Below are 12365 nucleotides of genomic sequence, written 5' to 3'. Positions count from 1 at the left end.
ATATCTAGACTTACCATAGAGTCGTCCTTGCCAGCCAGAGGATTTTTCTTCGAAGGACCGTTATTTTAATAGTCTCCTTCGTTTTTTCCTTGCACAAAGAAAGATGTCGCGTTTGAGACGTGTAAATCTACTGACTGTGAGTATTCGGGCCCCCTTTGTAATATAGCTTATTAAGTAGAGATTGAGGGACATTCCGCCTTATATTAACGGGGTATTCCTGTCTAGACCATTCAAAAAATCAATTTTTTTGTTGCAATTTCTGTAAATATAGGTTTCCCAAACTATGACTGCACTTGACTGCAGAAAGATTTTTCCCAGAATCGCAAACTTAACGAAATTACCTACAAATGTTGTAAAGAATGCGGCACACTGTCTGCTACGTGCAATGTACAAAGGTTTAAACGCATTTTTCTAATTAATTAATTAATTAAAGTACTTTGTTAAATGACCGACACGATAGTTTAAGTTCTAATTAATTGATTGACTTCACATTTAGCCTTCGGTAGATTATTTTTCCAAACAGACCAGAAATATTTTTTACGACATTTGTGACATTTACTCCTTCTATTTTCAGATTTCTTTTCGAAGACTCGATTAAAAAACGCACCTAGTCAGTCGCGTCAACTTTTGTTCTGAACAACATTTCACTCTGTTACATTGATATTGATAAACAATATATTAGCATAATTGTTTGTTTCCACAAAACCATGGCGATCGTATCACCTGCAGAAAATCAAACAAAAATTTTTCACTGACCCAATACTTTGTTGTATGTATAGTTGTATTCTTTACAAAGTTGATTTTGCAAGTCTTATGATTGAACAGATTCTATTAAAATTTGATAATTTAATAAAGTGTTGTATGGTCGCGTTTGTGTTCAAGAATTCCGTACTTAGATCACAACTGAAGAATTCTATAAAATACAGAGTCTCTAACTAGTCGCCTGATTATACGTCTCATAAAATATTGTATTATTATAAGTAAACTGCGGATTTTATGCATTATAACCTATTGGGTTCTGTGAGATCGAATAAAAGACGAAACTTATACCAAATACAACGGGTTTTCTCATTAATTCTGAACCGAATAAGATACTTAGGGGAGAAAGGAAATTCTTCCACATGCTGTTGTCTTGATCAATTACTTTATAAGATGTCATTTTGCATAAAACTTCGTAGTCTAGTTATAAGACTTGTATTGCTTGAGCAAGAGTCAACTTGTGCTAGAGTGATCGATTTCAACTTTGGAAGGAGATTGATTTATTGTCTGATAAAAGTATGAAATGTAGGTTGTAAACGGGCGAGGTGGATTTGCTTTCGTAATAATGCACATTTCATTGGTTGAAGAGTGATTGTCGGCAAAACATAAGAACCGGAAGAGACGTATTAGTAGCAGTTGCATACGCGTTCTGGTGACATCTATATATGACAATAAAAATTTGCAAGCAAGCAGCAAGATCACAACTGAACATTATGATATACATATATGATATTAAGTATTATAATTCTCAGAAAATATTAAACGAGTTTTATTTGCATAAATAATTACTTAATCAGAATCTTAAATATTCTAAAAGAATTGGTAACAACTGTCGTAGCAATATTTACACAAAGAGAAAATAATCATAACGAAGCGTGTTTTTATGTTGTCAATCGAGGAGCTATTATACTCTATTCACGAGTTATAACCGCCAATGGTTTTATCCTGTTCTTCATTTCATATAGCGTTGTTTTAGAATCGATCTGGGCTGAAACATTTTAAAAAGATATGTTGACACCTATTAATATTTACATAAAAGTAAGTAAAAAGTATGTATCAAAAATTGTTAATATATCTTTACCTTAACAATTGCTTATCTTAATTTTTGCTTTGATTAATAAAATACGTTTAAAGTTCAATAAAATATCGTAAGTTACTGTTTCTAAAAATGCGACATTTCAGGAGGACAACCCTAATAAATCGTAACACTCGGTTTTACAGTACTGTGTAATTATTCAAGGTGAAGTTTATTTTCACCGTTGTTTTGCGATACAACAGCCACCGTATACTTCACGTCAGCTAAAATAATGAGTTTCGGTGGTGGAAATATACAGATAAATTTGGAGGAACTAGCAGAAGCGGATAATGCGCGTAATTAATATTGCTTCATATCTTTTCCGATTTATTGGGGAGGCAAATGTACATCCTGCTAGCGGAATTGAAATTCCCTCAATGTGTATCCTCGGTTCATTAGGTACTTATGGATGAGGTCGATATTTTCATGTCACGGCCGTCCTCAAATATTACAATAATTCTGATCAGCGGAAATCGCGTAGCCGGCAACGCGCTATACATATTGCCAGACACTTTCAACGTCGATTGCTGCTTATTTGGCTTCATTTGAACACGTAGGTACTTATACCCTTTCAACTAACTATGGTTTATTACCGTTAATATTTGGTCACTACTTTATAAATAAACAGCAACTTTCATCTGTTCATTCTGGTTGACGTTTCGTCGAAAACTTCGCATTGATTTTGGATATTGTTGAACATTGTGCTATCATCTATAATACATGCCGTTTTATTCAAATTTTTACTTCGCAATAGCTTACAAAGATGTGAAATATAACTTGTAAGAATTATCAAACGTTTAAATCCAGTTGAAAATTAAACTGCAGAAGAAAGTAACCATCAAGTAATTTTCGCATCATATTGATTCAAATAACTGTGTATTTACATTAAACAAGATTCACTTATCAACATTAACAATTTAATAATTATGTTTGCAAAACGTACGTTTGAAATTGATACAAGCACTGAATATTTCAAATGTTATATTAACGTTATTATTACAAGAAGGGTGGTTTCGGTACAAATTAGTATTACCATATTACGTACACGTAAAAATTTTAAGGGTGACTTCAACACATTTAAACAATAGGAATGGTTCATTTAAACATATGTCCTATTTGATTTTGATTGGAAGTTATAGCGGTTTTGATTTTCAACAAACTCTATCAGACGTTTTACCAATGACTGTCTTACTCTCTCCCTGTGTCCAGATGTTGCTTGGATTTGCTGGAATATGTTTCATCATTGATTGAACGAACGTCTTCTTCTGTGTTCAATCTCAAAACGACTACACAGACAAAACACAATGGTTCAAGTCATACACTTCAGATCGTGCTAATTCGAACTATAAAATGCACGAATGATCCGCGTTACAACGATAATTTAACGATAACAATTCCGGAAGAAACAGACTATCCGTGCGAAGTATAAAACGATTAATGCACTGCCCGTAGTTACACCCTGGAGGTGTGAAGTTCAAGTAGTAGCTCTATCTGCTCGTCAGACACGTGAATGCGACATTTTCACCCGTCGCTGCCAACGCATCCCTCTTTACTGTCGCATTAATAGCTCGAACAAAAGATAAGGTACGATATTAGAACGACGCCCGGATAGGCTTATCTTAACAGCTCCCGCTTCGTTCCGCCTTTATCATAAAGCAGTTCTATATGCCGAACAACCGCTTCAAGAAATAATTAACACAGGAATAAGATCTATCGCGGAGTAAATTTAAATTAAGCTCTAGGGCGAGCAAGACTTTAAGAATCCCTTGGACATTTTTATTCCACGTTTCTGGTTGCGGCGATGGACGGAGGTGGGCTTAATTACCTCTACGTGGGACAATTTGTCTTACCTTGCTCTCCGCTTTGCCCCGGGATCGAACCAAGGAATACGGTTCCTAATTGACGAGCTTGAAATTTCGCCAGGCCAATGAGCAAACAGAGTATTGCTTGCGGTTCGTGCCACGAATCCCATATCGAATAAACTCGTGTTTCAAGGCGGATGTGCTTCCGGGGAAACACAAGAACCGTTCATTTGCGAAAATCGTTCGGCCACCGTACGCCGACATTCGAAATCGACGTATCTTCCTGGACCTTCGAATTGCACCCGAGACAAAAGCAAATATCGATAGCTTCACTTTGTTACGTTTCACGACTGGAATGGATACACAGGGTGTTAAGAAAAATGTGGGATCCTTCCAAATGATCGATTCAATATGCCAAAGTAAAATGAAAGCCAAGAATGACGAAATTACGTTCGGGGCTTCGGTTCCGAGTTACTAACACCTTATCGACGGAAGACTCAATACCGCGTCAAATGGAATATTGCCATCTGCTATGGAATGACGCACTAATGCGTCAAATGAATATCACGCGCAAGAGACGGCACGGATACGTTCTCGACAGGATCCGCCGGAAAGATTGTCCGGAAATTTAAATCAACACGAAATAAAAGGAATACAAACTGAGAAAATTAACGAATTTATAAGAAAACGATGTCATATATGTTATGGAAATAAGAAAAGAAACGATGCTAAATATATGCGTCGCTTTTGTAGAGTTTCATTATATAAAGAACAGTATTTTCATTAATATCATTCAAAACAAAAGTATAATTTTTTAATATGAGGAGTATACTACTATATGTATTATATTTATTTATTTTTTTTTTTGAGGAGGAGGAGGGGAAATGCGCTTACGCACACCTTCGGCTCCGGGGCTGTGCTACGTGCGCCTTTTCGGCGCATCACGGGCCCACTCTAATATGCCTCTCAAGGCGCATGGAGGCACCCTTCATTCCGCTTTTCGCGCATTATACTCTCTACATACAGTATATGTATATTTTCATCATATAAAACTTCGTTATAATTGAAGACGGACAGTTGTCATTCCCTGGTTAGTTCCAGTGAAGTATTTTATAATAACAAGTACATATACCTTTTCAGAATATTTTTTCACAATTAATTCACCATCTCTATCACTGTTAACACTTCCCCTCGTCATTAGCTAATAGAAACCTCAATCGCTAACGCTCGATACGAAACTAATTCCAACTTGCTCGAGAAACGGGTACTGGCTGTCTCGTTTCTCGGTTAAACGGATGTGTAGCGTGCATCGTAATTTGTTCATGTTGCCGAAGAATTCTGAACGCCCACGTCGTTCCCGGTACGGATCGATGCCGCGACTCGTAACGTTCATAAATAACCTTTCTACGTAGAAAACGAATCCATCAACGGCCGCTCTCCTTAACCAGCTAATTCGAGGGAACGTGAAACGCATCGTGGCTCCGTCTTTTTTTTCCCTGCTTCTCTCAACCCTGCAGCATCGGGGTGCCCGTAAATAAGTAATCTTTCCGTTTCCTCGGATGCGCGGGAGGGTCTTGAATCTCGAAGATGATCGCCTCCAGGCAAGCGTGCGCGGAGTACGTTTATTTTCCTTTTTATTGAACACGTAAATTTAACTGGCCTTATTTTTCTCCGCCTTTCATTCTGGTGCTGCTTGCTATCAGCAAATGAAATACAACGTTATTCCCTCGGTCGGCAACGCGCTTCTTGCGTTCTAATTTTTTTGGGATATTTGGACGTTGGAAAAACGTTCAGACAAAACATGTTTGTGAGACAGTTGATTAATTGAACAACCGATTTGGAGTAAAGGGACTATTTTATTATAACTTCTTGAATTGCGTGATTATAGCCCACCATCATATTTTAAATATTATTATGGTTTGTAAAAAGTGTATACATGCATGAATATATTGAAATGTAAATACTATTTTTTCAAAACAACATTTATTAGAAACGTGAATTTGAGAATATAATCGAATAAAGGAATTCATGTTTAGAATTATAAAACAGATGGCACTGATTCTGACATCTTTCATAAAAAAAAATTATAAAGTAGGTACATTAGAAGCATATATATTTAATGTTTGTGAACATCTTATGTTATTACTAACAAAGCAAAATGTTGTAATTTTACGTTTAATGTATATACACGGGTATTTAAAAATGTTAACGTAGTCTAGCATTTCATGCTCTCAACGCTACCTATTTTCTATAATCGTACAAAATAATTCATCATAAATACGGCAGTTTAATATCATCCATTTGATTAAAGATATAAAAAGTACATTAGCACCAGTTAGATAATCATTAGTATGTATTTAAATTGAATAACTGTAGAAAAATATATGTAGCTCCAGTATTTTACCCAATTTCAATTTCTGTTACGTTGTAAACCAGCATATAATTTGTAGAATAACATAGAAAATAAACTTTTTACTGTATTGTATTTCGTACGAAACCATTTACGATTGTTTTAACAATCTTACGTCTATACTTACATCAATAATATTGACCTAATACAAAATACTATGACCTTCTGTTCCGTATAGGAAAGTTATACATACAATCCCTTTATATTGTTTCCAATAAAATAAAATCAATTTCATTATTCGTGCAACATATGATCCCAAACTCCCGAACTGTAGCGTATCTCTAGAAAGAACCAACGTTCAATCCATTTTGCAGTTTATAGCACGATTAAGTCCTAAACTTTGCAAGTCGACAGTTTCTAAAACTCCGGGCACCCTCACAAGTAACAATTGCGCCCACATCGTCCGTAAATAAATGATATAAAGTTCATTCGAAGGCGAGTCGACGTTGTCACGGAAAATATCCCCCGATACGACATTCTTGGCGAGCAAGTATCGCGGAAAACGTGCTAACAAGGATGACGGTACGCCCGAACGCTGGGACGGTTTCCACGCTAATACACTCTCCTGTCGTTTCGCGCTAGTGATATAACGACGGGGACGACAAAGAAGAAGCGACTCACCCCTTGCTCGGCGCCCACCATTTTCCTGCGTTTCTCTCCGATCTTCTGCCTGGTTACAGGCGTATCCCCGCGCGGCTTTTGTCATCCCCTCGATCTCCGGGAAATGAATGGTACGCTCGCTCGCTCGCTGAGTTTAACCGCCATTTTTCTCGTGATAAATGAAATTGTTCCGCGCTCGGCGAGCGTGGCGCTTGTCACTGCGAACGTCGGGTCCTACCAACGTGCATTCTCGGACGGGCTCAAAAAATTTCGTGCTTCGGACTAGAATGGAGTTCGCGATCAGTTAGTCGTGTGTGTGGATAAGAAGTGATGAATGGAGTATTATATTATATGCTTTTTCTCGAAATACTTTTAGTTCCTTTTGAATTATATTCTAGTTACATTAATCAGCTTTTCAGTGAACCACTCGTAACTGATACGTTGGATTGTAGATTTTAAGATGAACATTTCTGTGATGTGTCTGTATTTGAGTGTTTGTATACAGCGTACGCTCTATTTTTTAAGAGGCACTATACGCTTCGGCAATGAAATATTTGAACCCTCGGAAGATTGACGTTTTCAATGTTCGTACAGCGGTGATGTTTGGATCCGTATGGACCCCTAATACTTCCGACTTTTTAACTTTAGTTTCAAACCCAATCATCCAAGGTAACCTACTTTTTTATATGACTTAATATGAACACCTCCCAGCTTAAATGGGATGCATAGGCTGATAAGTTAGGTGGAGCTTTTAGAAACCAAGGTCCATATGGATTAAAGCACCGCCGTGCGATGGTTAAACGGTTTAAATTAATTCATCGGCTTTTAAATTAGCTCACGAGAGGCATGTTTAAAGTGTGACACGTCGATTTTTATGAAGTTTGATACCGAGGTAATACCTACATTGGAAAATATTAGACACCTACCTTTTCTCGCTGCTAGCATTTATATTTAGGGGGATAAATCAACCCTCAAAGTTACTAATGAAGACAGCCCACAAAATTGGGGATGAAAAATATTTTTCCTCAAGATTACACAAACTATTCGCCTGAGAAAGAAATTATTAAGATACAGTTATCTATTCTTTAACAATAATAATAACTACATAAAGAGCTGTTTGAAATACCAATTTGTTTCAAAAATGTATTCAAAATCAGTAAATTTTTATACTTTTTTTTACTAATGATTATCCCATTTTTGCGTAAATTTGTTAATAAGAACATAAATCAATACAAGAAAAACGGATACCTTGAAATTTTGTTTCAAGTTTCTAATGAAAATTGGAACTGTTATAATAATAAAACTACCAAATGCGGGGGACTGAAACCGTACGAATACAGTACACATAAAGATGTAAAATTCATTTCAAAGACTATCATTTAAGAGAAGGACTATCATTTTTGAGTGGGAAGGGAAGCTTTCTCTCTGTTTTTCACTGGCTTGTCCTTTTCTACGTTCGGTATACTACAAAGGCGAGTTGCCGAGGCGCAAGCTTCGGGCAGAAAACGTATTCACGAGAGTCAGAAGTGTTTCGCGTGGTCCACGATTATAGTCCCTGCGCGGACCCTAATTCGGGATAATAATCGCGAGAGCCCTGTACCAAATATTCGCCTAGGATATGTCTAAAATTTAATTCTACAGACGTATTTAAAGTTAAATTCTGTTGCAGCATCTTATTCTACCTTGCCCTTTATTAATTGATAATTAATAAAAGTGGGGGGGATGTTTTTATTTAAACAAAGAATTTGTATCAATTTAATTGCATCGTTTTATAGACCATAAAAAACCGTTTAATTTTTATTATAACCATTTTTTTATATCTACGATAGTTTCAAAGATATACAGGGAAATATGGAAACACCTATCTTCAAGGGATGTTTTTCACCCTGAAGAACTGAAATTAGGCCAAAAACAAAAATTGCGCCATACTTCTTTTGAGGACCCCTACAAACTTGCAAAATGTAAAAAAAATCGGAATTTTCCGGTTACCGAACTTCCCTTGTCAGAAAGATCTTCAATCAACGATATTCATTCTGCCACTCGAACAAACTCTCGAAGCTGTTCATCTCCAGACTTCAGACGCGTGCAACTAGCAGCCTGTCCACCCACGGTTTGCGATTCCGCGCACATTTTTCGAAGTTGCCGAGGAAGTATCGTCGCTTTGTGACCCAAGATGGAAATTTGTGGAACCACCAGGCTGTTGCGATTGGCCGAGTTAGCAAGCAAACGACAGGTGACTGTGATCGATGAGATCCTTGGGAGCGATCGGTGCTCTTGCGGGCGTCTGTACGATCGTTGATTTCGTCTGACAACGACGACAAACGCGTCACCGTAGGTAGATAAGAGGCGGCCGCGCAACGGTGTCTGCGTTGGTGGGTGGCTCGTTAAAACGTGATAACTCCATCTTCATGTAAATCTAATAGAGTAGTCGTTCCGCGAGGACATCAAACCACAGTTAACCACCATCTACACCGCCAACCAGCATGAGGACGCGCGGCATCGGGCACCTTACGGGCTTGCACGGAAAGCCACGACCTTAACCGTCAGCGCGTACGTCACCGCTAAATTCTCCTGTAATAAGATCTAATCCCGAAGGATGTCGTCGTTCGTCGTGGAGAACACCTTGTGCCAGTGTTGGTGACTGAATTTCTGTTGGCGATCAACGACCATCTCGACCGGAATGAATGCGGTTAATTATGTCCGCTCGTGCATGTGTGCAGAGGATATTTTAATTTGTCCTTGGTTGGAGGTTTGTAGAACCGATGCAAGAGATCAACGTGACTTCGGTGGAATTGACTGTAGACGACTACTTTTTGTTTCCGAACGGCGCGGTATGTGTGACGAATATATTGAAGACGAAAAATCAGAAATTAATTTTTCGTCGAACTAGTTTTATTTACAGGACATTGATGTGTTAATTATATTTGCACACAACTAATTTAATTTTTTGCATTTTACGCGTTAAGCACCATTTGTATCCAATTAAATACAACACATACTCGTCTAATGGGTCAACTGTATTAGTTTGGATACAGTGTAATAAACAAAATATACAGTGATCGAAAGCAACATAATGTTTTTACTTAATGGCGCTCAGTGTGTTAATAATATCTTTTCATGTTAATTGCGACGTAAAAAATGAGCGAAACATTATGCATATACTATGCGCTACTGATTGGGAATTATATGTACATTTTCTTGCGACGATAATGCTAGAATATATGTATGTGACAAAGAAATAAGGAAATGTTCATTTGTGTTTAAGAATTAACAGATCCATCCCTTCTTTTGTACGATATAACATTTTTAATGAACAAAACAAAATTCGAAAGTAAGGACATCACCAGAAGAGCATTCAAAAATATGATAAAAAAGTAAAAAAATTATGCTTTATTACTTTTTTATTACTTATATGTATGTATTTTAAATATTTATCTGATAATGAGTGCTTTCAGAAAAGTAAGCACAACTACATATATGGGGAGGCAGTAAATAAGTCGCTACCTCATTCTTAGTTAGTATTTTACATGAATAATTCAAAGAAGTTAACAGAAGAACAAATAGGCTGCTGTTATTGTAGAAGTTACAAACAAGTACTTATCGACATATAAATAGCAATTAAAGTTGACCAATAAAGTTAACCATCAGTAATATTAGTTCATACAGAAACAATTTCTTATATATTTCAATAGAATAATTTGCGTAAGCGTACACGAATATTGCAAAAGGTCACACTCTACTCATACTATCATGCTTGTGTCATATTTTTAAAAATTATTCCAAACTTGGTTACCTATACTCAATTCCTTCTTTAGATCTGTAGACGGATTAAAGTGTAGTAGTATTAATAATTTCGTATAGCTTTATTCGTTTCCTCAGTGCAGTTCAGAATAAGGTTTATTAAAAATACTCCATTTTCTGCATTTTTCAGTTCCCATCATCGCGATCAGTGGCGTAGTAGGTAACAAGGTGCAGCTTCCTTGTGATATTCGTTCAGCCGACAACGACGAAGTCAGCTTGGTGCTGTGGTATAAAGAAGGAGGTGGAGAACCAATTTACAGGTAGGCAGAAGAAAGTTTCTAATCATATTAATAAATATATAAACCATACGTAGTGCTTACTTACATTAAAGATAGCTCCCGTAACAAAAAAACTACGTTTTGATTTGTTACACTGTGGCCATTTCATTTGTCCACTCTTCACATGATACACGTCTGTCCTAAAATTTTCCAACCTGAAATTAAAGCAACAGTTCTCCATAAAATGATCATGCTCTGTATCATGAAATATTAGAAATAGTTTTATTTTAAGCACATGTACTGTTCACAGTAAGTATACAAAATCTGGAAGTGGCTCTGCTAATTCTGCTTCAAAATAGTAGTAAGGACGACGTTCGATACTCTTGGCTTGATGAGTCATGAGTTCACACGACATTTCGGTCTCCAAAAGTATGTTGTAGTATGATTATCCACTATATTCGTCTAATTCAACTACATTAATCTAATTCCTGTTACCCAGATTGGAAATCGAAGACAAAGAAAAGCCAATCCAAAATTATTTTGACATTCACAGGGCTTCGACGACTACATTATCCGTCATGTTGAAGCATAAATTATCACAGCTATTTCGAGTGTCTGTATAATTATTATAACAATATGTCACTTCAGAAGAACGCTACTTTCAATAATTGCTGATGAAAAGAGTGAAAATCATATGTATACTCTTCTTTGAAATTGCCGTCTATAGTGTCACAGTTCTTTTATTGTTTATCTCCCGTGCGTACGCCTGCTGCTACAGTTTCCGATTGGTTTGGTTTTTCGAGAATATATTATAAAGCGAAAATATTGAGAAACAATTTACAGAATATAAACAATTGTCCCAATGACTTTGCGCACTGTGTAATATGCAAATATGCGAGACACTAGTAGCGAGGACTAATTCAAAGCCCCACCAAAACGGTCCGAACAGGTCTAAGCGGGGAGGAAGTAAATTCTCTCCCATCCCCATCGAATCCGGTATAATCCCCAGTCTTTCACATCCCCTGAATTCATCAGAAACCCTTAAAAACCCAGCCGAGTACAAAGACATCGTGGCGAGGCCACCTACCATCTAAAATTCCCCCGAAACCCGATAATCCAGGAATATAAATTACTTGGAAGAAATAAAAAGAGGAGGCGGCGCCACTCGTGGCGTAGACGGCATGGTGGGGGGATGGTGGTCCAGAAATTCCTCGCGTTATTTTCCGCGGTGATCTTCATTTGCCTTCCCCGGACTGTCGCCGATTCGCTTCCGCGGCCCGTGGAATTTTGCATATAGAATGGTCCACTCCCCCAACCCATTACATTCGCCGATTTCAGAAGAGGCGCGACTCTGTGCAACGGTAGGTGGGTGAGAAGAGAGGCGGCGAGGAGATCGTCGACGATGGAGTCGAGCCGCCGTTTGGTCATATTTAAGGAATGTAATAAAGTATGCTCAGGATAGTGGCGATGCATCGTTCCAAGATCGTGCCTTTGGCCTCGTTCCTTAGCGGAGGTAGCAGGAGGGACATGGTGAATCGGATGGTCGGGGCACATAGGTTGTCTCCTGTTGCAAAGTAGTTTAATCCTGGCCATGAAGGGGAAACTTTAAATTTAAACGCGGACAGACACCCCATGCACCCTCTCAACGAGTCCTTGTTCCGCCTGCCTACTTCCGGATATAGCAGTAAAATATTTATTAC

The 12365-nt window shown here is 37.6% G+C and overlaps 1 protein-coding gene across 1 annotated transcript in view; it reads left to right on the top strand.

Moving 5' to 3' along the window:
- The first annotated feature begins 2066 nt into the window (after nucleotides 1-2066).
- The window catches only part of LOC107194635 (hemicentin-1-like), a 102289-nt gene continuing 91990 nt past the window's right edge, over nucleotides 2067-12365 (top strand). Inside the window, exons 1-2 of the mRNA XM_015584283.1 lie at nucleotides 2067-2130; nucleotides 10578-10707. Coding sequence (XP_015439769.1) covers nucleotides 2067-2130; nucleotides 10578-10707 — 194 coding nt within the window. The remainder of the gene's footprint in view (nucleotides 2131-10577; nucleotides 10708-12365) is intronic.

The sequence above is a fragment of the Dufourea novaeangliae genome, unplaced genomic scaffold (genome assembly GCF_001272555.1).
Source record: "Dufourea novaeangliae isolate 0120121106 unplaced genomic scaffold, ASM127255v1 scaffold8, whole genome shotgun sequence".
In the NCBI taxonomy this organism is placed as follows: Eukaryota; Metazoa; Arthropoda; class Insecta; order Hymenoptera; family Halictidae; genus Dufourea; species Dufourea novaeangliae.
This window is presented reverse-complemented; position numbering and strand designations above follow the sequence as displayed.